We start from the raw sequence: 25,686 nt of genomic DNA, 5'->3' as shown, positions 1-25,686 counted from the left end.
ACAAGTGCGCAGATTGGCGCTAGCTTTCTCTCAGATTTGTGCTTGTTAAACTATTTTAAAAGGAATTTTGGCTAATTGAGGAGCTCTAAACTTCGGTTGTTGGTATTTATACCAAAATGCTTTCATTTACGTTTAAGTAGATTCTCCTTTAGTCCGGTTATTACTGTAGTTGAAACGTCTTGGTGTCCTGCTTTCAGAATGAGTACGGTAAGCTGCAGCCGCAGTCACTCGCTTGTTTATTCCTGGTCTGTGTCGCACCGCTGATTCACTGACTTCGCCTGATTACCTGGAGCCACAGTCGGCGTTTACACCTCGGACTGTAGGTACGTTGCATAAATGTTCATAAAGGCAAAGTAATATTTATTTAGCGTGATGGGGTTTTTTTCCCCTCCAGTGCTTGAATTAAGAGAAATCACGTTTTGGTAGTGCGCATCGCGGCTCTATCTCGCTTTAGAAATTAGTCCTGCCTAAAAGTTTACCGTAATTCTGCTGCAGGGTGCAGTGGTGTATCTGCTTTTACGAGTTTTATGCTCCATTGTGCGCGCACAGCTTTACTGCAGTGCTCGTTTTGGATTTGATCATTTTGCTGCCATTTTGGGCCCTTAAAGCATCATTTTAAAACGCATCCTCTGACTTTCAGCGCACAGCTCCTCCGCATAAAGAGGGTCATCGGGTGTAATCGAGAAGAGGCTGCTGGGCCAAGTTCCACTTTGGGATCATAAATATATTAAATTGCCTCTCCGAGTGAATCTATAAAAGTCTGGGTTCATGCCGGATTTCGAGCACTTCAGATTTTCCTACTCTAGTATGAATCCGGTCCTGGAGGAGAGCGGTTTCCTGGCACCGCAGCAGCAACATCCCCAAATGCCGAGCCAAACAGATTCCGCCATCCCAGACCCGGGCTACTTCCTGGGGGACCACGGCAGGTTCGGGCTTGATGGGTTGTCCGGGCTGGACCTGGGCGCTCTGCCACCGTCGGGCCTCGCCTACCTGCACCTGAGCAGCCCCTTGCACCGCGTCCCCCCGGCGGCCACGGCTCTGCGCAACGACCTGGGCTCCAACATCAGCGTGCTGAAGACCCTGAACCTGCGCTTCCGCTGCTTTCTGGCCAAAGTGCACGAGCTGGAGCGCAGGAACAAGGTGCTGGAGAAGCAGCTGCAGCAGGCTTTGGAAGGCAACAGCGGGGGCGATGGACACCAGAAGCCCCTCACCAAAGACATAGGAGTCCAGACCGGATTCATCGGGCCTATCCCTCCAAGGCCGGGTTTCATCCCGCTCCTCAACGCCAACAATTCTGCCTACCTGCCCGGAGGCCTCCTTTCCCCCACCTTGAACCCCCCTCCTCTGTTTGACAACAAATACCTGAGCACGGATTCAAACTCCAACCTCACCACCTCCGGCTTCTCCATCAGCCCGGCTCTGAGTCCCATGGACCCAACCAAAACCATCACCAACATCAACGAGAAGTACTCCACCCACACCGGGACAAACACCTCCAACGCTCCCCCACCTCCCCCTCCTCCGCCACCTCGCTTCCTCCCCGGGACGATCTGGTCTTTCAACCACACCCGCCGCTTTGGCACCGGGAGGGAGTCGTGCGTCACGGGGCCCGGGGTCTCCTGGACGCACCCGGACGGCGTTGGAGTCCAGATCGACACCATCACGCCGGAGATCAGGGCTCTGTACAACGTGCTGGCTAAAGTGAAGAGAGAAAGGGATGAATATAAAAGGAGGTAAGGGGCGCTGGGTGATAAGATGCTTTACCTGTGATGTGGAGTTTTCACCATGGTGTGTGTGTGTGTGTGTGTGTGCTCGCGTGAGTGTGCGTGCACAGGTGGCTGATTACAGGTGGTTTATGACATCATGGGTCTGATTTTTGTCTTGGAGATTAAGGATTCGGCTGCTTAGACATTCAGAGATTTCTTCTGCATCACTGAGCATATCGTCAGGTTCCAAACAGTCCAGTTGGGCCAGCAACTGCAGATCAACTTCTCTATTATACTTGTCTAATAGACCTTGGCCATGGGGTCAGTGGTTCTGTTGAACTCTTAGTTAAATAATAGCTGTAATTCACAAAATAATAAAAAAAAAATAAAACTGTGTTATAAAACAATAGCTCATTTTTTTAATGTATTTTTTAATCTTAATAAAATTAAAGAAAAATAACAATTTGCTTTAAATTTACAATTGCAGCAACAGATTTGTATAAAATAATAATGCAATTTGGTCACACAAAAGAAGCAGTGATTCAGGTAATAGAAATTATTTATGCAGCACCTTTGAAGCTGAGTTTACAAAGTACTTCAAACCATCAAAAGTGATATTCCCAGAAATAGCAGCGTAATAATGAAAGTTGCAGTTTGCTTCAAAACCTCAAACCTTTGGCTCCATGTCAGTGCGTGGTGCAAGTTTCAGTTTCAGTAGGTCTACACCCAAGAGCTACAGTGAAAGAACAAACTTACAGTGAAGCTGAGTGAAAATAACAAGAAAATAGGAATGCAAAATGCAAAATACACATTTTCCTTAACAAATAAAAGATATCAAACATTGCAATAACATCAGGCAGTTAGTAAAACAACAAAAAGCCCAGAAGACACAATATGAACAAAGAACTAGTTTATAAAAATATGTTTTCAGATGTGATTTAAATCAACTTTTTTCTTTTTCATGTTGCTGTGGTTCATGTGTGTCTTTCTTCACTGACAAATGCACTCACTGATATTCAGCATTCAGTAAAAGGTGACTCAGTTTCTACAACCACAGTTTCTAAAAAATGACACTGTGTAAAATGTAAATAAAAACAGTGCTTTGCAGATATCAAAAACACACATGAATGGAGAAAAATATCAAAGGTTTAAACTGAGAAAATTTAGCATATCAAGAAAAATATTAGATCATTTTGAATTTGATGGCAGCACAACGTCTCAAAAACGTTCAGGGAGGGTTGTGTTTACCCCTCTGCTGTCTGTGAACTGAGGAGACCAGCTGCTGGACGGTTTGGAGAGGAATGCTGTCCTGTTCTTGTCACAGGATTCTAGCTGCTCAACAGTCCTGGGTCGTCTTTATCCTATTTTCCATTTTATGATGGTCCACATGTTTTCATTGGTGAAGGTCGTTCAACCTCGGGCTTTTTTACCGCAGAGCCATGCTGTTGTATTTAATGCAGATTTAGTATTGTCTTCCTGAAATATCCAAGACCTTCCCTGGGGAAAAATGAATAGGGGCACATGTTACTCTAAAACCTGTATATACCTTTCAGCATCGATGGTGCCTTTCCAAAGGGGCAAGCTGCCAGTGCCTTATCGGCACTAATGCACCCCCATACTGTCAGAGATGCAGACAAAGATTCTGAGTGCCAGGCTGGATGGTCTCTCTTGTCTTTAGTTTGCAGACACAGCATCCATGCTTTCCAAATAGAATTCCACATTTGGATTGTTTTGCTTTACTTCAGTCCATGTTAAATGAGCTTTGACCCAAAGACGGCAGCAGTGTTTCTGGATGTGTCTTTCTCTGTACATGACAGAGATTTAACCCAGATTGAACTGTGCTCACAGGTAGTGATTTCTGGGAGTGTACCTGAGCCCCTGCTGTGATTTCCATCACAGAATTAATGTCTGCTTTTAACGCAGTGCCACTCAATGACCCAAAGATCCAGCATCCAGTCCACATTTTAAGCCTTGCCCATTGTGCACGGAGATTTCCAAATTCTTTTGATGATATGATTTACTGTCACTTGATGTGAGATTTCCATATTAAAACAGAAACACAACAAAGTATAAGATAACATACGGTTTATTGAAAGTTGAGAAATTCCTGATAGTTTTTGTCTGTTTAGCTGAGGGTAAAAAAACAGAAGGATGTAGTAAAAGATGAAAGCATCACTCTGAGTGTTTCAGGGTCATCTGACTCCTTTTCTCAGAATCATATCGACCTGAAACCACAAAATATTGATGACGGGCCGCAGCAGCAGCACCTGCCCTCTGATACCAAGAAAACACCAATGCTGCTCATCTTTAATTCAAAGTAAATAAGACATCATTTGAAGCCCTTTTGTTAGGAGGAAAAGAAACTCATCATCGATGTAAAACTGATTACATTTCTACTACTAAACAAAGCTAAGTATTGGTTTCCAAATACAGATAAAAGCACCACTGATATCTTAGATGAAAAATAGTGAAAAGGTACAGCTGAGTAAGAAAATGGCCGACCCGATCACCAAGCTGGCTCCTGTTCCTCTCTGCAGTGATTGATTGGTCAGAAAAACATGAAACCTGATAGTTATTATATTTAAGTGCAGTCATAAGTCACCCTGCGAGGATGGGCGCTGCCATTAATGTCTCTGGCTGTACGGGGTCAGCGAGGGCGATGCTGCTGATCAATGAGCAGGGCTGCTTTACAGGATGTTTTTAGTCGGTCGCTTTTTAAAAGTGCTGCAAAACTCCGCAGAAACACTGTTTGAGTCATAAAATCTGAAAGTGCTTTGCCTTCATTTGTCAGCTGTTTATTTCTCTGGATTAATCAGTGAACTCTGGTGCCAGTAACTGCTTTATTTTGAGGACTACTTGGATCTTTTTATGAGCTTTATCACAATTTACATGTAATTTTACGACATCTTATTTTTCATTACCCTGGGGAAATATGTAGTTGGTGCAGAGCAGGGTGCTTCAACACTACCTGCGTTTTTGCTAATCTTCTGCAGTCGTGGTTTCTTTTAGGCAGTAGATTTGTTGTACAGCTCGCAGAAAAAACAGTTTCACTGCTGACCTGTTCCCCTCTTAAAGACATTGAAACACTATTTTGCACCGCTGCTTTATGCTGAAAAAGCACTGACCTCACTGCTTTGTGCATCAGCCTGCTGAGGCAGGAGGCCTCGGCATGACAGACCTTCAGTCACATCGATTTCACTCAACAGCAGTGACTCCCTGACCTGTGATGTTCAGATACTGCTGAGCTTTTAGTTTTTGCACTGCACTAAATTACATTAAATTCTTGTCTTTTTAAGACCTTTGAGAGTGACGTGCAGATAGAAACGATTTAAAAATTTGCGGGCACCAGTTTGAATCATTTTAACATGTTTTCAGTCATTTTGTCATGACAGGATAGATGATTACTGCAGTGTCCTTAAGCATTCGCTACTCTGGAGCACAATAAAGTAAAAGGTTAGGTGAGAGCTCAAACGTTTAATGAAGTAAATGAAAGTGAAACTCAGAAAGCAGCAAGTTCATCAACAAAAATCTGACATTAATGGTTTATAGACATATTAAACACGACGTGCTTGGTTTGGGTATTAATGTGGGACTGCCACTCCTGAGATACTTGAAAAGACACTTTGTTGCCACATTTAAGTGCAGTGGAACTTAAATGCAACATTTTTCAGTGTGCTGGGTTAACGTTGCAAAGGGGAATAATTTAACCCAAACCACGGTTAGCTGTTTAAATTTAGCGAGTAGATTTTGGTGTTCAGAACTAAAAACCTCATTGTCAAAGATGTAACCTAACCTGATAGCTTTTGGTACCGGAGCCTCGCCAGTAAGGAAAAGCAAAAGTAAATCAATCAAAGAAAAACAAAATCCTAAACCCTTCCATCCTCCTAATCAGGACTTTTATTTGTGTGCAGGGAGCTAACGAGGGTTTTTATATATTATTTTACAAATGTTCTTTGCAAGTTTAATTATCTACCATGGAGAGGCCTTTAAAAGCCTGAATCGATGCAGCTCTGACGGACAAATGTGAAAGTCTTTCTTTTATTTATTTCCTTGCTGGCAAAACTGTGTCGCAGTTACATGGGTTGAGCATAGAAACACCAAAATTCACTCAAAAAGCAAAATTACAAATACATAACAATATTCTTCCTGAGCTGACTGATTTTCTTTCCAGTGAGGATAAAGGTCTTCAGTTTCCCTTTCATGTGACACGTTCAGCTTCATGTGTGTCTGCAGGGACACGCTGTCTGGGGACAAGTTGAAGATGAGCTGTTGTTTTTCTCTCTCATGAGTCATCCCCTCCTTTCTTTCTTTCTTTCCTCCTCCTGTTTGATCCTTTTTTTTCTATCCCCCCTCCTCCTCCTCCTCCTCCTCCTCCTCCTCCTCCTCCTCCTCCCTGCCGGGTCTTGTTTTGGTACCTGCAATGCAGCACCGGCCTGTGACTGCCAGCAGTGATGTCACTCCACCTGACACCTCCCTCTCTTCCTTCTCTCCATTTTATCTTTTTACCCTCTGCTTCCCTCTCAGCGTGTGGCATCTTATTACATTTCTCCATTTCTAAATGCTCTCACTCTGCCCGGTCTTCCTCTTTGAGTCTCTCTGTCCTCGCTGACTCCTCATCCCTCTCTGCACTCCCCACCTCCCCACCCAGTGTGTCCGAGGCGAGCTTCTGCAGCGTCAGAGAGGCGCTGACATCAACATCTTTGTCGTCATCATTAGCTCGTCTCCAAACTACACAGCTGCAAAATGCTCGGGTTTCTTTCTCCGACGTTCTGCTTTTTGCAAACATTAATAATGATTAATAGAAGTTAAAAGTATGCAGACACGTATGGATGGCTGAGCGTGCCATTTAATAAGCACAGCATTAATTCTACTCCCCGTATCTGGGAAGTTATCCAATCAGATGTTGAGTAAACTCTAAGGGTTAAAACAATAAAGCTGACTGTGTGCAAGTGCCAATAACTGCACTTCCTCTACTGTCCACTTGAGGCTGACTGCAAGAGTGAAGTTCAAACAGGAAGTCTATGAATGCAGCTGTACAGTTTATGAATGGAGCTGGCAAATCATGCTTTAGCCCTCCACCATCGTGTCCCAATCTCTGGCTCCAACAAACGAAATCCAACATGGTGGTAACCCAAATGGCAGTCTTGAGTCTTTAAAACGTGCGGTCCAGAAGCACTGGTGACATTATAGAGGCTGCATATGAGGGCAGTTTATTTGACACCGGGTTGGGAGGTTTTTCTCCCAAACAGCGTTACTGAGATGATGTGAGCTGATGTGCTTTCACTGGTCAGACCAGATCAAACATCTGCAGATTTTCAGCCACATATTGCACATAAATACACACTGACACTGTTGTGTTATCTCCTCTGGCATTAATCGCTCACTCTGTAACAGAGAGCAGTCAGTGACTCATACTTTTTTGTGTGCTGGAGGAGAGCGAGATAGCATCACCTTGCATACAGACGCAGGTTTCCTGATAGTGTCATGTCTTCACTCTTTACTCCTTGAGAGCCTGTTAGGTTTAACCCTTGAAGCAGTTTTCTGCTCTAAGCAGTTTCTGTTTATTTCAGCCTGCTTATTGAACAACATGACTGGATGTGCATTCAAACTTTTTCAGGGTGGACGCTGCCTGTGCAGCCATCATTGTGCACATACTGTTCTCATGGCCGTCAAATCACGTCTTTGTTGACGTGTCAGAACCTCATCATTAAAGGTACAGGAAGGTCGTCACATGCATCTTTAAAGGGGAAAGATTTAAGGAAGAGTGTGTGTCACTGTTTATCTCCCTTTAACTGTTATAAGTTGCACTCACTGGTCACTTTATTAGGTATACTGGTACCTTTCCTAGTACTGGGTTGGACCCTGTTTTGCCTTCGTTTTCATGGCATAGATTCAACAAGGTGCTTGAAATATTCCTCAACGGTTTATAAACCGTAGTGGGAAATTCCCAGTGGGTCAGCCGTTTCTAAAATACTCAGACCAACTGGCACCGACAGCGATGCCACGTTCCAAGTCACTTAAATCACCTTTCCTCCTTATACTGCTTTTTCCTTTGAAATTCAGGGCATCGTCTTGATAATGTCTGCATGCCCAAATGCATTGGCTGATTAGAGCTGAACTAAAGAGGGTGCTGATGAGTTTATAACTGTATGTGAGGTGCAAACGTCCCGTTTTTTCAGGAAAAGTTGCTCATTTAAATGTGTACTAGGTAGTTTTTTTAGGTTTTTGTGAACCTGTTGTAGGTGTTGTCACACTTTATAAGGAGATCCACTGTGTGATGATGAGATGGTAAAAAGAGGTCAGGAGATTGTAGGTCGAGCAGTTTGCTTTTCCACAGGCTGTAGGTCAGTTTAGCATAGTTTTTAGTTTTTAGATGTCAGCATGTTTAAGGTGGTCAGAGTAAATCCGATGTTTGCCACTTTTGACAAGGATGTTTTTGTGATTTTTTTTTTTTTTTTGTCACAAGCTTTGTGTAACTTCTCATTTTTCTCTTTGTCTCTTTGAAATTGGAACAGTTTTAAAATCACTTTGTTGGTGAGCTTGATTTTGCTCCAGGTGCCGTTCACCTTGATTAATATTTAGCAGCTTTGCTGTGTGATGCTGCAGCCATGGTGATTTTACTTTTTGGCTTCTGCATCTATAAATAAATGACAGAGCTGCAGTTTGCTGTTTACTGAGGTGTTTTCTGCCCGTGTGTCACTGATGCTCTCTCTAAGGACAGAACAACGACCTCTGCAGATGTAACTTCAGTGTGAGGATGGTGAAATTCACATTCACAGTATTGCCCAGCTCTGATGAAGGTCGGCAGCTAAAACCTCATTGGAGATAAAGATCACAGTCTCACTTAAAGGAAATCAGTATTAAATGGTTCTGAGCCTTTCAGTCGATATTGGCTCGCTCTGAGAACAAGTCGGTTTCAGGTGGTTTGATCAAACGAGCTGTGTCGTTACTGCAGAGGGCTTTTCAAATTCTTTGACGTCACATCTGAGTGCAGCACAGTGGCCTGGGCTCATTCTTAAAAAGTAAACGGTAAACGGTTTACGAAGCGTCTGCATCACCCAGCAGTTAGGACGTCAGCGCAGGTACACCGGCTGCTGTGTCTTTAATCAGTCAAACACACCGACCACCAGCAGCCTCACTGCAGAGCTGCGTGTTAGGACTGGCAAACAGACGAGAGCGAGGACAGCAGCTCGCTCTCTCTGGTTTTCATATCTGAGCATCTCTGTCACACTGACTCGTGTCGTTGCAGCTGAAACACACCAGCTGCTTCATAGTTAATATTCAGGCTTTGAGTTGGCTTGTTGGTGCCTCTCCAGAGCACCTGTTGTCATTGTCATTGGCACCAAAGCAGATCGAATGGACTCACAATGGTTTATGCTTCCTTTTTTTTTTTTTTTTTTTTTTTTGGCCTGTCCCGTTTGGCTCTTTTGCATCAGAATTGTTGTCTAAAGGCAAAGAAAGATGCCCAACGGATTTACTTTACCAAACTGACCATCCCAGCCTTGCCGTAATGGTCCATTTGATTCACCTTTTATTGTTTATTTTATTTTCACTTACTGAATACGGGACAGACTTGACTGGGGGAAAGAAGGGGAGAAAGAAAGAGGGAAAGAGAAACAGCTGAGAAGAGGGACGGGGGAGAAGGGCAAAAGACAAAAACCAACAGAACGGGCAGAGAAAAAAAAATGCATATATCAATCACCTGGATCACCTGCTGAGAAAGAAAAAAGAAAGCAAGCAGAAGAGAACAAGAGTAATAGAATAAACAACATCACAATGATATATGGGAATATGACAGTAAATACTAAATGTTAAACATTATTGTGCAGCACATAAGATCAACAGAACACAGTGTGCTTTGAGGTAGGAGCCAAAAAGGGTGTAGTTTGTGGGTGTGATCACCCGTGTGTACACCTGTGAGCATGGACGCGCTTGTTTTTTGTTTTTTTAAAAGGTTCCTTCATGTAATAATCTGCTAGAGGGTGTGGGGGGGGCCACAGCCCCGTCCTCCAGGGCGTGAAGCAGGTGTGGAGGAGATCAAAACTCCAGACATCCAGAGGCCCCCAGAACACAAGAGACCAAGGAAGACCAACAGAGGGGCAGCTGCGCCACTGTCCCGGAAAGAGCTGAGGAGAGTCCCAGATGAGGGCTCACTCAGCAGCCGCGGAGCAGAAGCCAGGGGGAGTTGCAGTGACGCGCCCGTGAGCTCCGCCGGCAGCCAGCTGCGCCTGAGTGACCGAGCCCCAGGCCGAGAGGCCGGGGGCACCCCACCTCCGAAGTGGCCCGAGCGAGCCCCAGGCTCCAGGCCCCGATAAGCGGCCGCCAAGGAGTGAGCCGGTGTGTACCTGGACGCCCATCCCCGGACACAAAGAACCACCAACGCACCGATGTCTGAGGGAGTCCGCCACTGGCAGGGGAAGTGGTGGTGGGGGGAGATAGGCCTCCAAACCTTGGAGGGCCTGAGATGTCCCCAGAGAGGTGGCGCCTGACACCCAACCTGACATATAGACACAGACATACAGGCACACACAGATACAAACATCCATTCCCACCCTCATGCTCTCATATGCACTTACTCCACACTCAACCAACGTGGAGACAGACATAAAGAGACGTTGTACACACGATCACACTCCCCAAGCGTACTCTACAAACCGGGTCTAGGTGCCCCCGCCCCTGGAGGGGGGAACTGCACCCAGACCCAGGTGGTGTTTCCCTTTTCCCTGCGGTGGGGAGAGGCAGACCGCCCCGACTCCGCAGCAGCAGGAAGGCTCCACACTCCAGACCGCAGTCGGACGGCCAACTCCTCCTCCTAGCCCCCCTGCTCCAGCAGGTCGCAGAGAACGGGGGTGAGAGAAGACTCCAAACCTCCCTCCACCCGCTCATTGTAATGTTGATGGATGTGTGTTCTAAGGTGCATTTAAAACCCAGGAGGGCATGGAGCTACCTGCCAGAGAGCAGCAGGTAAGCGCATGGTCCCTCCTGCTAGCCCTCAATGTCTACGTGTATTTAAAATTGAGAGGTGGGCAACGATGCCAGGGGTGGGGTGTACACCCTGATGGTACTTTGGACTCCGTGTATCGTGCCCACCCCCAAGATCCTATATGTATGTGTAATGAGAGTGTGAGTAATGTGAATGTCTAAGTTGTGGGATAAAATTGAGGCAGAGGCAGCCAGAAGGGGACAATGGTTAAATGGTTTATGCTTCCTGACAGTGCAGAATAATAACCCTGGAGTTTAACTGACTTTGTGTTGCACTGATGGTGTGTTCTCTTGATCAGCTGTTCAGGAAGTCATGTGATACATGTGACTGCAGAGATTTTACCCCAGTTTAAACTTTCATGATCTAAAACAGATTAGACCATATGTCCTGCTATCGTATATCAGCTTTATCTAATCCACTGATCGGTCCACATCCAGAAGGGTTTCTTGTCACAGTTATTTTTGAGGTCTTCAGAAGCTTCCTCTGATCTCATGTTACTTTACATATGTGAGGAATGAGTGCAAAGACATCCGATCAATACTATACATTAAGCTTTAGTGTCGTATCAGGAGAGATGGTTGAATATTATTGAATATACCCTCTAGCAGATCATTACGTGAAGGAACCTTTTAAAAACAAGCGCGTCCATGCTCACAGGTGTACACACAGGTGCTCACACACACAAACTACACCCTTTTTGGCTCCTACCTCAAAGCACACTGTGCGCTGTCATTATTACGTGCTGCACAATAATGTTTAATATTTAGTATTTCCTGTTATATTCACATAGATCATCGTGATGTTGTTTATTGTATTGCTCTCATTTTCTTCTGCTTGTTTTCTTTTTTCTTTCTCAACAGATGATCCAGGTGATTGATATATGTATATTTTTTATTTTATTTATTTATTTATTTTTTTGTCTGCTTATTTAGTTGGTTTTTGTTTCTTTGCCCTTTATCCCCATCCCTCTTCTCTGCTGTTTTTTCCCCTCTTCCTTTCTCCCTTTTCTTTTCCTCATTCAAGTCTGTCCCGTATCTAGCAAGTGAAAATAAAAAAATAAATAAAATAAACAATAAAAGGTGAATCAAATAGACCATTACGGCAAGGCTGGGATGGTCAATTTGGTAAAGTAAATCTGTTGGGCATCTTTCTTCGCCTTTAGACAATAATTCTGATGGCAAAAGAACCAAACGGGACAGGCAAAAAAAGAAAGAAAGAAAAAAAAACAGAAAAAAAATATATATATATTATTGAATATAATCTGATTTTGTCTGACTTTATTACATGGTGGTGCTAATAGTAAGACAAACCATTTTTCTTTTAATATCATCCTGAGGTCGTATTTATATGAGGCAGAAGAGGCATCGCACCACAACACAGGAACCAGATATGAGCCGGTCGTCCTGCTCTCTGTTTGTAGTGACTGCAGCGTGCTCTTCATGCCTTCATGCTCCAAATGCACACTTCTTGGTTTCTCCTTATGTAACACATGCTGAGTAATGACAGCGGTGGAGCTGGGAGGGGCCATGATGCTGCACAGTGTGGGTCTGTGTCAGGTGATCATGAAGGTTTTTGCCTTAAAGCTGCAGACATGAAGATAAAGAAGCGAAAATTCATCGCCTGTTTCAATCCATCTGAAAAAATCTCCACGGTAACCTGACAGACTAATTATTGTGACGTCAGCTAACACACACACAAAATCAAACTGTATTTCCCAAAGAAGTCACCAGCTGCAGTTGAAGGTGGTGGAGGTGGAGTAAGTTGAGTCAGGAGATGAGAGACTGCGATCAGGGGCAGGCGAACGCCACCAAGGAGCCCAGTGTGAGAGTGAGCTGTCGACTGAGTGCTCAGTACTACTCATGAGGACGTTTAGTGCAAATGAGTTTTCTCCAAAGAGTGTCTGAGTTCAGTCTTAGAGATCAGGCGAGGAGCTCAGGTAGAGCTGCTCATCATCAGCTAAGGTGGCTCAGTCTTCTGACTGTGGGACACAGTAGGCGGAGTTAAACTCTGTAGGAAAGTGTTGCTTAAACTAAACAGCTGATGGCCGTGGTAATGCTTTGTGGAGTATGAATGCACTCACTTTTTTTTCTAGTGTTATTGCATTTTATTTTGTCACACGTAAACGTGTCTGTCTGCTTCAGAGAGTTTCTGTGCTTCACTCTGTGTGAGACGTCTGCTCTGCTTGTGTTTGCAGATGGGAGGAAGAGTACACAGCCAGAATGGACCTGCAGGAGAAGGTGGCTGAACTCGAGGAGGTAAAATTGACATAAAAATATTAGCTTGTGTTCAGATTAAATGTTTCTCATTTTAAAAGTGTTTGGTTTTACCGACACAGTCAGCTTCTCATCATGAACTCGGGTCTGATGATAGTCAGCTTTTTGAAGCTGAAGCATCAGCACATCAGTGCAAATTTAGCTCGTGTCATTTTCATGAAGCTGGTAAAACTGTTTTTACATACTTCTCTCTGATCCTTAAAGTAAGACGTGTGTCCTTCGGTAAACTTTGTCCTCTCAGTTGGGGATAGTTCAGTTTACCTGGAGCACACCTAATATTAGTGAGCAGCTCGAGAGCGGGGCCTGGGCTGTGTGAGTTGGAAATACAGCATCAAGCTGGACCACTATTTCTATTTCTGTTTTGAAAATGCACAGAGCAGAGAAAACAGCTGTTCCAGGGTTTTTACAAATCCTTAAAAAGTTCTTAGATATGTAACCTCAGATGTTTTAAATGTTCTAACACTTCATCAGATATACAGATATTTTTAGTGCTTAGAGTTTGCATTCACAGAACATATAACCTGCTCAAACTTTAAATAAAAAGAGGAGAACAAGGAGATAGGAGGAAATGTGGGTTTAAAACGTATGGGTCCAAGAAAAAGCACCAGGAATGGGATGGGATTGAGATGAGCTGAAAAAACATTTCAAGTTTTTGATTGAGGTTGAAGAAAACATCACGTGTGGACATAAAGACCTCACGGATGTCTTACACTTGCATACCTGTGCAGAGCTGATTGATCTGACCCACAGATGTTTGTGTTCGTAGGACCTGCAGGAGAGCGAGGTGTGTCAGGACGAGCTGGCTCTGAGGGTGAAGCGGCTGAAAGAGGAGCTCGTTCTCTTCAAAGGACTCGTCAGCAACGTGAGTCTGCTACAGCTTTATAAAAAGAAATGAGTCACAACTTCATCCATTTAGTTTTTAGGCATTAATTACATCTAATTACATGTGTCGGCCTGGGACTGTGCACATAAGCTCGATTGGTCCATATCCTGACAAAGGTTTTTTTTTTTAAATGGTGAAATGCTCTTTTTTCCCTTTTATAGACAGAGAAAAAATACACAGAAAAAACATGATATTGTTAGCTTTGTGTTTATTTACCAGAACAAGAGGAAATATGACTAAAATGAAAACTTTTCTGTCTTTGGGTCAGAACCTGTCAGATCTGGACACTAAAATCCAGGAAAAGGCCATGAAGGTGGACATGGATATCTGCCGCCGGATTGACATCACCGCCCGCCTCTGTGACGTTGCCCAGCAGAGGAACTGCGAGGACATGAATCACATCTTCCAGGTAGATCCACAGCCACAAAATGTCCTGAACCACAGTCTGCTGCAACTTTCAAACCAACCCGTCTCCACGCAGCAGGTGCCCACGCCGCCCTCCACTTTGAGCCGCCGGGTCAGAAAACACAGCGGGCAGTCATTGAAGGGCGGGGACGGAGACGAGCTCAGCGTGTCGGAGAGCGAGGGAGGTGGGGCCAAAAGCGAGGATTCATGCAGCACGTCGGCCAATCAGATTAATGAGCAGATGCAGAAGATGCTGAACCAGCTGTAGGTGTTTTTTGTTCTTTATTTAACGTCTGAAACTTTCAGAAATGATGCTTAAACAGCTTGTGTGTGTGTGTGCGTGTGCGTGTGCGTGTGCGCGTGTGTGCGTGTGTGCGCGCGTGTGTGTGTGTGCGCGTGTGCGTGTGTGCGCGTGTGTGCGCGTGTGTGCGCGTGCGTGTGCGTGCGTTTTCGTGTGCGTGTGTAGGAGGGAGTGTGAGTTTGAGGATGACTGTGACAGTCTGGCCTGGGAGGAAACTGAAGAAACTCTTCTCCTGTGGGAAGATTTTCCAGGATACACACTAGGAGTGGAACCACAAGGAGAGGTACGCGCACACACACACACGGGCATTGACAGGATTTAACTTGATTAAATGCTCCTTGCTTTCTACCCTTGACAGACAACCAAGCACAGTGTGATAATACTGTATGTAATACGGGATATAATACATGTTGTGTATCTGATAGTATTTAGCTTAAATGAGAAAACATCTGCACATTTCATGCTTTTCCATATAAAAGAGTTAAACCTGGAAGTGTTGAAACACTGCAGCAAACGTGTGTGCTGCGGGCGGTCTATCCTTCAAGCTCGGGTGCTCTACCAGAGGCCTGGAGGTCCTGCTGCAGTATCTTAGCTGTTCCTAGGATTGCGCTCTTCTAGACAGAGATCTCAGATGTAGTTCCTGGGATCTGCTGGAGCCACTCACCTAGCTGCACTGCATTTAGTGCACCAGTTACCACTGGGACCTTCCCCTCCACATCTTCTCTGAGCCCTTGGTACTTTTCTAGCTTCTCGTGTTCCTTGGTTTTGATGTTGCTGTCATTCGCTATCAGTATGGCCGTGTATCTTCTGCTTCTCCACCACCACTGTGTCCGGTTGGTTAGCCACCACCATTTTGTCCGTCTGTATCTGGAAGTCCCACAGGATCTTAGCTCAGTCATTCTCCACCACCCTGGGGTGTCTCGCATTTTGACTTCAGTACTTTCAACCCATACTCAGCACAGATGTTTCTGTATACTATGCCAGCCACTTGGTTATGGCATTCCATATACGCCCTGCCTGGTAGCATCTCCAGTCTCCCTCTCCATGCTGATGGTGGTTAGTCTCTGCAGGTATCGTCTGTAGTGCTGCATTCACATCATCTAGTAGAGCTTCTGAGGGTACTTCATGTAGTCTTGGTCACCGGCTACTGGAGGATCCAGCTTTCAAGCTTCACACACTAAACAATCCTTCTTCCATCAGGGACCCAATCTCGGGTGGGGTGGGGGTGATGATATCTCCCCCTGACCCCTTGCCGTAACATGTGTGTTGTAGTCTCTAGCCATAAAAGCACCTACAGCTCAGTTCTCATCAGGGTGCCCTGGTTCCTCAACACCTGATGCGGACCTTGTTGATCCATTATGACTTCATAGTTATCTCTCTGCAGTAGGCTTGCTTAGCATGGGGGGACCCTTACTGGATACAGATGCCTCAGGTGGGAATTAGACTTGTAACTCCCGCTCCCAAGGCATGTAGTCATACTACTACTATGCTATCCAGCTGTCTGTGTGTGTTAGAATTTATCTAAAAATAAAACATTTTTTATAAAATATGAGCAGTAGCATCCTGAAAAGTTGGATTATGGATTAAAGACACTGCAGCATCATGCTGTCTAACAGAAGGTGTTCGGTGTTTCCTGTCAGCAGCAGTGTTATTTTGTCCCACTTGGATGACCTGACCTGGTGGACGAGCTGTTTTTAGTCTGCAGCCGCGTCAGAGTCCATCCTGCTGACCTGTAAGCTGCTTTTAACCAGATAAACTAAACAAGGTTAATGACCCGCTTAGTTAGGAAACAAGGAAACTAAACAGAGCTGCAGAGCTCATCTTCACACATTTAATTCAATGAATCCTCTTTAATTCAGTGTATTTATTAAGTGTGCCTATGCCAAAAGGCACACTTATTACTATTCGTCGGATTTATTATTATTATTATTTTCCTTTTTCCTTTTGTGCGGCTGGGTCTGGACTAGTATGCTATGACTTTTGGTGTTTATGACTGTTATAGTTTTTTAAATATTTAGATTTTAGTGCAAATTTTGGCCCATTTCTAGGCCCATGAGAAAGATTCAACTTTTGGCCCCATAGAAACAGATTTCAAACTTCATTTGTGGTGTGTTGGCTCTCTCTAGTGGTATGTCGGGAGTGGTACGGCCTGTCTACCCGTATTTGGATTACCGTAATGACGACAATATCAACGGCGCGCACAGCGTCGCTGCTTTCAGGAACCATTGGAATTTTTAAGGTTGCGCGAACCATTGAATAGTTACGGTAACCGCAAGGGTGTATGCTTGGTGGAACACTCCATATCCCACAATTCATAGCACGCCTCTACCGAGTCAAACAATGGCGGCCACCATTTCGTTTAATATATTCCTCTTATTTGTGTTTCTAGGTCACAAAATAAACTTTTAAGATATTTTCAGGTGAGAATGTAGGTGCGTAAACGTCAAATATCTGCTCGTTTTGTCAAAACATCCCATATTAGCAACAGTTTTCTCACGATGTTGCTGCTAGCCGGCTAGCTAGCGCGGCTAGCGCTGCTTCGCTCAAAAGCACCCGGGCTTGGCTTACAGTGAGGTGGCTGACACTCGTTTCACCACCCGATCGCTCACCAAGAGACTGTTTTTCAGCTGGACTTATTTTTCGTTTATATGAGCCGATAATTCATTTATTCGTTTTAGTAACGGTATAAACAGTGAAAGGTGGTTGTCCAGATGCTGGTCGATGTGGGAAAAATAACTGAGTTGTTTGGTGGTGGCTAACGCGGAGCTCAGTCGTGGTTAAGGGAAACCGAAGGCAGGAGCGTGAGGTGGTGGCTGACGCGGAGCTACAACAGAGGGCAGCTAGCCACCGGTGTATGTCTCTTTCCCCTCGTATGCGGGGAAAGAAACATGCGAGGCGGCCGCGGATCGACCGGTGGTGGCTAACGCGGAGCTCAATCGTGGATAAGGGAAACCGAAAGCAGGAGAAGCAGGCGGCTGCCGGTCAGAGCGTGAGGCTGAATTTCAGGTAAGAAGTTATGAACTGCACTCTATTTGGGTCAGATATAAACAGAGTTTAGGTGTGGTTTATTTTCGTTGTGCTGACAGTTACAATAACTGTACTGCGTGGGAAGTTATGAACTGTTTCTGAGAGACAAATAACACCAGGATCCTTTTTTTGTGTAGCTGACAGCTGGTAACTGTGCAGGGGCGGATCTAGCAAAGCTTTTGCCAGGGGGCCAGGTAGGGCATTAACAGGGAAAGGGGGACACAAAGATATACTTTTCTTTCTTGCTCTCATATAAAATATTTAGCTTTTATTAAATAGTTATCTGAATCTTACAACCAAAGTTTGTATAATAATACACAAGATTGGCTGTAGACCATTGTTAATCATTCAGAACACTGTGTAAAAATAACAAAAAACAAAAAGTGAATGAAAAGTGCATAAATATTTATTTTACGTGTTTGATGTGTGTGGCAGGCCGTGGTCTGCAGTGCCGCTGCAGGGGAGGTGGACCCACCTCAGCGGCATCTGCAATCACGCCTCTCAGGCGTAAAGTCTGTGCTCTCTCGGTTGTTTTTTTTTTGTATGTGTCGGGCTGTGAGATGAAAAGCTACAGCCGGCTTTTTTGGGTACAGCAACTATGTGTGAAAAGTGGTCCATAACCCAATGCTTCAAAGCGTGTTCATGCAAACATTGTCGGGTCTGCTTATGAACCTCTGTGCACAGCGTCTGCAAATCGGGGCTGTACGAAGTCACCTCATCTTTACACAAAACTGTAAGCTGTCATCTGTGAGGCGCGAGCGGTGTTTGGTTTTACCATAGTTGATGGTGGAGAATGGCTGCTCTGCTGAGTTTTGCTCTCGGTATCCGTTTGAATGGCAAACTACACTGATTAGCGGCGGCATAGGCACACTTAAAATTTCTTCCGAAATTTTCGCTTTCTAGTTCTTTTGTTATCCCTTTATTATTTTTATTATTCTTTTTATTAGTCAATGAGGTTCTTTTTTGAGTGTCATTCTGTCTGTAAACATGAGAGCTCAAAAAGCTGTAGGTGGATTCAATAAAACTTCGGTGTCCAGAGGAGGGTCATGTTAAAAATCCATTCAAATCTGGCTTACGTCCTTCAAGCTCTTCAAGGTCAACTCATTGATTTATTGATTGAAAATGGACAAAAAGAAATTATTCTTACACGTGTAGCATTTACTGTCCACTTATACATTAGAAAGTAGTGTGTAAAGATTGTAAGTGTGACCTCTCCTTTAAGGATCTGATGGTCACAGCTAATAGAAGCTAATAAATTCAGTTTGCTTTTTTGTTTCAATATTGACTCAAATATATTTGTTGGTGATTTCAATCTTAATTATAATTAAAATAATGCAGAGCAGTGGTTCTAAAGAGTGCTCAGCCTTCACGCTGTGACTGGCTGATTATTAGAAGCAGAACTAATCTAATGCAGTTAAATCTCAAAGAGGGAAACACGTCTGGCTGAGCACTCACAGGAGGCTCAGCCATGAACAGCTGTGTGCTTAATGTTTTGGGGTTCCTGCAGGGACAGTATTGATTTTGAAATAGTCATTAAGTTCTGAAAGAAAAGGTTTATTTATCTTTGTAATGATCTTTGTAATGTGTAATGACCTGCTAGTGCCACAGGGTGGCAGTATTGCACCTAGAAGCCGTTTGTCAAAGTTTCACACAGAAAAACAATATTTATTATTTTATATTATTATTATTTCTATTATCTTCTACTCCTTTATATATTGAGACTGTTGACTAGTTTTCACATTTGGACTTTGACCCTGAAAAATGTCAAACCTGAAGCAAACTTGGACTTTTTCGTTTTTCTTTTTTCTCTGCAGGAGGAGTCCATTGAGGAAGTGATCAAAGACACGGAGTCTCTGTTCAAATCCAGAGAGAAGGAATACCAGGAGACCATCGACCAGATCGAGGTGAGAAGGTCAGGTGCTGTTGGACGTGTTAAATAAGGGAAGAAGGACAGTGAGCTGGAGGCAACTCTCATACCTATAATTGTCCCTGCTGCAGGGACCTGCCACACATCGCCTGCATGTGTCTCCCCCTCACTGTCCAAAAGCTAAAATAACCACAACTAAAACTTAAGAAAAGACAGAATAAGATCCCCTTAAAGTTAGCAGCAGTCATGAAACAGCAGTGGGAATGTCAGCATTTCTGCCTCTCTGTGCGTCATCAGCTGGAACTGGCCACAGCGAAGAGCGACATGAACCGCCACCTGCACGAGTACATGGAGATGTGTTCAATGAAGAGAGGCCTGGATGTCCAGATGGAGACCTGCAGGAGGCTCATCACACAGAGTGGAGACAGGTAACACACACACACACACACACACACACACACACTCTATTAGATTCACTGGTCGTGCTTGTTTACATGACCTGTGCAAAACACCAGGCTAGAGCTCATGCTGAACAAAGACCTGGGTATTGTAGTTTTACTATGGCAGACGTCCAGTGTCATGGTGTTAGTGTGAGCTAGTTCAGATTCTCAGCACGCCGATCTTCTCTTTTCCAAAGTCATAAATTCCCTTTCCCACCTTTCTTTGGTGTTTCTATCAAGGGCAAAAAAAGAGATTAGGAGATTGGTGCTACGTTTGGAACGTATCCATAGAAATGACAGATGCTGACCTCTGGTTGGACAGCAGCAATACCAGACTTTTTATTGGGTATACATACAGTGGGGCAAAAAAGTATTTAGTCAGCCACCGATTGTGCAAGTTCCCCCACTTAAAATGATGACAGAGGTCAGTAATTTGCACCAGAGGTACACTTCAACTGTGAGAGACAGAATGTGAAAAAAAAAAATCCATGAATTCACATGGTAGGATTTGTAAAGAATTTATTTGTAAATCAGGGTGGAAAATAAGTATTTGGTCACCTCAAACTAGGAAAATCTCTGGCTCTCACAGACCTGTAACATCTTCTGTAAGAAGCTTTTCTGTCCCCCACTCGTTACCTGTATGAATGGCACCTGTTTGAACTCATCATCTGTATAAAAGACACCTGTCCACAGCCTCAAACAGTCAGACTCCAAACTCCGCCATGGCCAAGACCAAAGAGCTCTCGAAGGACACCAGGAAAAGTATTGTAGACCTGCACCAGACTGGGAAGAGTGAATCTACAATAGGCAAGCAGCTTGGTGTGAAAAAATCAACTGTGGGAGCAATCATCAGAAAATGGAAGACATACAAGACCACTGATAATCTCCCACGATCTGGGGCTCCACGCAAGATCTCATCCCGTGGGGTCAAAATGATCATGAGAACGGTGAGCAAAGATCCCAGAACCACACGGGGGGACCTGGTGAATGACCTGCAGAGAGCTGGGACCAAAGTAACAAAGGTCACCATCAGTAACACACTACAACGGCAGGGAATCAAATCCCGCAGTGCCAGACGTGTTCCGCTGCTGAAGCCAGTGCATGTCCAGGCCCGTCTGAAGTTTGCCAGAGAGCACATGGATGATACAGCAGAGGATTGGGAGAATGTCATGTGGTCAGATGAAACCAAAGTAGAACTTTTTGGTATAAACTCAACTCGTCGTGTTTGGAGGAAGAAGAATACTGAGTTGCATCCCAAGAACACCATACCTACTGTGAAGCATGGGGGTGGAAACATCATGCTATGGGGCTGTTTTTCTGCCAAGGGGACAGGACGACTGATCCGTGTTAAGGACAGAATGAATGGGGCCATGTATCGTGAGATTTTGAGCCAAAACCTCCTTCCATCAGTGAGAACTTTGAAGATGAAACGAGGCTGGGTCTTCCAACATGACAATGATCCAAAACACACCGCCCGGGCAACAAAGGAGTGGCTCCGTAAGAAGCATTTGAAAGTCCTGGAGTGGCCTAGCCAGTCTCCAGACCTCAACCCCATAGAAAATCTGTGGCGGGAGTTGAAAGTCCGTGTTGCTCGGCGACAGCCCCAAAACATCACTGCTTTCGAGAAGATCTGCATGGAGGAATGGGCCAAAATACCAGCTACTGTGTGCAAACCTGGTAAAGACCTATAGTAAACGTTTGACCTCTGTTATTGCCAACAAAGGTTATGTTACAAAGTATTGAGTTGTATTTTTGTTATTGACCAAATACTTATTTTCCACCCTGATTTACAAATAAATTCTTTACAAATCCTACCATGTGGATTCATGGATTTTTTTTTTTCACATTCTGTCTCTCACAGTTGAAGTGTATCTCTGGTGCAAATTACTGACCTCTGTCATCATTTTAAGTGGGGGAACTTGCACAATCGGTGGCTGACTAAATACTTTTTTGCCCCACTGTATTTAGGGAGGATGTTGGTATTGCACTGCAGTCTTTTTAGCATTGTGCTGCTAATAAACTGGGAACTAAGCGTGTCTTGAACTTTTTTCCCCTCATATATTTAAGCTTTGAAATCTGTGAGGCCTTCACAATGATTTAAAGAATATTATGTACTGTGTTTATGAGAAGCTGTAAGTAAATATCAGCCCTCTTCCTGCAAAACTATGGTTTCTACAGGCCTGTTAATCTGCTGTCCTGGGATGAGATATCAAAATATTTTCAAGGAACTCAATAATCTGTCATTGTGTTTGATTCAGCTCCACTCCTGAGGGTTTATATTCAGAGAGCAATAATACCAATTGGCTTGAAGGACCTGGTCTCTACCTTCATCCTGAAATTGTGCTGGTAAGGTTTGCTCGGGCAAACCTGCGACGGTCAGGTTGGGTTTTTGATGAGCTGACAAGGAAACGCACAAAAAATATCTACCAAGGGTCACAGGGAGGGCAGGGTGAAAAGGTGTCGCAGGTGCAGCTTTTTGTAATTTACCTGCATTAACTTCATATCCTCATCACAGGAAGTCCACCTCGCTCATCTCGCTGACGGTGGATGACTCTGACAGCGAGGAGAAGGACAGGAAGAAGCCGGCGCTCCCCGCCAACTCGGAGATCAGCGACTCCTGCTGCGGCGTCAACGCCGCCATCCCACCTCTGACCTGGAGGAAACCCTAATACACGCTTCCTCTGAGGAAGAACAATGCAGAGCTTCCACACGTCTAAAATCATGTCTCTGTGATTTCTGTCACATTTTAAGTCTCCAGTGTGATTTTTACTGATCGTAAAGTCAGGCCAACATGGCAGCCGGAGATTCAGAGCCAAGCATGGAGGTTTTTACTGCTTTGAGGAAGAAGAGCTTCTCCTTACTGATGAACCTGTAGTTTCTTTGCAATATTAGTTATAGTATATGAAGTCATTTTAATTAAAAAAGCAGCAATAGTAATAGAGTGTGCGAGTGCTGCCCTCACATGGTTACCAGCTGTAACTGCACATCTGGAGGTCAAAACTTTACCGCACTTTAAAGAAAAGATGAGATGCCTGTGAGCTACATTATTGTATTTGCACACCGAGCTCACCAAAACCGTTGTTTGTAAAATGTCTCTAACGCTGCAGGATTAAAAGGACGCACATACAGGCTGTAATGCAGAAAGAAAGCAGTTTGCACAGCTCACTGTTCCAGCTCCATATTAAAGTGCAGTGGTTTTATATTACACTGACATTAGCAGCAGCTTCAAAATGTTAAAGCTCACGTTTAATTTGATTCTTTCTAACTGTAGTCAAGACAAAAATCCAGTGAAAGACCAGCTCGCCTTAAACCGATTTCCAGGACTTTTTTTGGTGTGGGGGCATTTTGAAGGTTTAACCTTCACAATATTTACCTTACAGAAATCTTACATAAGTTTATTGATATGTACTTCTTCTTGAATTTGAAGTTTATTAAAAGCTCTGCTCCTGGTTTGTCTGTAAAAACTGATCCTTACTACAGTTTGGAGTTAAAATACTTCATTTTCCTCTCGGCGTAACATCAGCCGTGATATTTGAACAGATTTTGATACTGTGTAGTGATATACATGTAGTAATATAGATAATTTGGGGGTTTTGTAAGCTTTTGTACAGTTGTGGTTTCAGACCTCTCTCTCGCCTCCAGATCCATCTCAGTTTGAAAACATCAAAACGGTGCAAACAGGATCGGTTTGACAGTAAATGCCATTTAGATTTCTCACATTTTCTACAGATGATGTGATGCTAAAAGGTAAACTCTTATATTATGACAGTAATACTGTTTTTAAAAACCAGGTTAAATCACAGTTAAACTGATTTATTGTGGAAATGCCATTTTTAAACCTCGGTCTTGAAGAAATATTTTTTAAGTTAAATAATGTGGCAAAATGTACATTTCCACGTATTTTGGTGTCTGTGTTAAGATTCTATCTGGAATTAGTTCAGTATTTTTAGGATAATGTTAAAATGGACCTAAACAAATGCTCACATGAAACATGTTTTTAAATCAGGGCGTCCACGTAATCCCCGCAGGACTAAAGTTTAGACTGACAGTTTTTTTTTCTACTCGTGGATCTGTATGATGTCATAGAGAGAGGATATCCTGATATCTCCTACAGAAGCCTATCACACAGTTCACAGTTTAACTTGTATGTCTTTTTATGAGGGGCAGCCAATCAGAAGACGGTTGGCTAATAGGGGGAGGAGCTACAAGAGACAAATAAGGATTATTATCAACTGAATTATGCAGAGCTACTCTGACATAGCCCAAGAATAACAAATACAGAGCTGGAAATGATTGAAAAAGGCCCCCTTTAATCTTACACTTTAGGTAACACTCCCTTTTTTTATGTTATTTATTCTTAATACTGTTAATTAACAAGGCAATAATAGGTGTAATACAAATGTTATTTTTGCCTTTGATTTTCTGGGATCGGGAGGTATTTTGTCTTAAAGATGAAGATGCCACATTAGGTGGGACATACATGAGGATCAGTCACTGTTTATCTGTGTACAGTTTGTAAAGGACAAACACTGTAATTAATGTACATACCAATGCTGAAGTTGTGCTGCTGCTGGAAGCTTCATGGTGTAAATTTGGCTGAAACGATTCATATTTTTTACTTTATTTTTGTGGGTTTTTGTGGCCTTGCTGTTGCTCTCAGCTAAATCAGACCTAATGTTAGTGTCTCAGCAATAAAGCCTGCATCGGTGTAAAGTAAGAAAAGTCGAGCAAAAAGGCCTCCAGATGTGATTCAAAGCAAAAAGAAACAAACGTGTACAGGATGCTGCAGGAAAAGAGTCCTCATCACGACTTTAAATATGAGCGTGCTTCTGTCTTTGCTGATGCTTTGAATGTTTTCACTCCTTCAAATGTCATCACATCTTTGATTACTTGAATGTCTGCTTGTTAAGTAACCGGCCATATTCACCAGAGAAAAAACAGACCCATTAAAGGAACAGCCTGACCTCCAGTTTTCTTCACTGAGCACATCAAAAACATCCAATTTAAAATCTTTGTTCTTTTATGTGATCTCAGTGCAGGGAGAGAAATGGGCAAAGAGTCATTTTGTTCCTTTAATGATGAGAAAACAAAGCAACAAACTGCTATCGTTCAAAGCAAAGCTATCACTCACCATAGGAAACAGTGCAGACGCTCCGTTAGCCGAGTGCTTCATATCTATATTATCTGAATGTAAGTGGAATCTGTGGAGAGAGAAACGTGAATTTAAACATTTCAGGAAACACAGGAATGAAAGTGTGACTCTGATGAAAAAGAAAAAGCAAATAATCGAGCTGAAGGATGAAGCCATTTGTAGGAAAACCTATGAACGGAGTGTTTGAGCTGTCAGGGGTTCAGGTTTGAGTGTGTGGTGCACAGAGCTGTATGTATGTTTGATGAAATGAAAAGATGAGCAGAATAAAATACTTTGAAGAAACATAATTCTTTGGTTTTGTTCCCATGTAGCTACTCTGTTCACTCATCAATGAAAGGTTTTGTTTTAATAAACTTCTACACAAACAAACTTTACATATTCATATAAAAAAACTTCATCAATTCAAAAAGCTCGAGAATTTTTTTAAACTTCCTCTTTTGTTCTGATCGACTCTCAGTACGAAACTTTTCCAAGTTATCTTTGTCTTTCACGCCGTTTGTTCTTCCATTTAGAGGAAGTTTTGTCGTCACTTTATTATCCACTGTGCAACATTTGGTGTTTTTTCTGGCTGTTCGTGTTAGTGAACAGAGGAGGTGGGCTACAACACCTGCTATCATCATCCACAGAGCCTTTTACAGATGAAAGTCAC

The 25,686-nt window shown here is 43.6% G+C and overlaps 1 protein-coding gene across 4 annotated transcripts; it reads left to right on the top strand.

The window, feature by feature from the left end:
* The first annotated feature begins 220 nt into the window (after window positions 1-220).
* iffo1a (intermediate filament family orphan 1a) lies at window positions 221-25,501 on the top strand. 4 transcript variants are annotated; one of them, XM_085445660.1, is made up of 10 exons: window positions 221-323; window positions 641-1,733; window positions 12,884-12,944; window positions 13,729-13,824; window positions 14,114-14,254; window positions 14,330-14,514; window positions 14,717-14,834; window positions 19,393-19,482; window positions 19,743-19,873; window positions 22,401-25,500. In XM_085445660.1, the coding sequence occupies exons 2-10, from the start codon at window positions 769-771 to the stop codon at window positions 22,552-22,554; spliced, it is 1,941 nt and encodes a 646-aa protein (XP_085301786.1). In that variant the 5' UTR covers window positions 221-323; window positions 641-768; the 3' UTR covers window positions 22,555-25,500. The 4 variants fall into 4 exon arrangements, with proteins under 4 accessions (XP_085301786.1, XP_085301785.1, XP_085301784.1 ...); XM_085445659.1 differs by having other exon boundaries at window positions 14,327-14,514; XM_085445658.1 differs by having other exon boundaries at window positions 221-319; window positions 14,114-14,514; window positions 22,401-25,501.
* Window positions 25,502-25,686: the final 185 nt, after the last annotated feature.

Source organism: Copadichromis virginalis, linkage group LG22, assembly GCF_057382275.1.
Source record: "Copadichromis virginalis isolate Kocher_CV1m ecotype Utaka linkage group LG22, C_Virginalis_male_GT1.1, whole genome shotgun sequence".
NCBI lineage: Eukaryota > Metazoa > Chordata > Actinopteri > Cichliformes > Cichlidae > Copadichromis > Copadichromis virginalis.
This window is presented reverse-complemented; position numbering and strand designations above follow the sequence as displayed.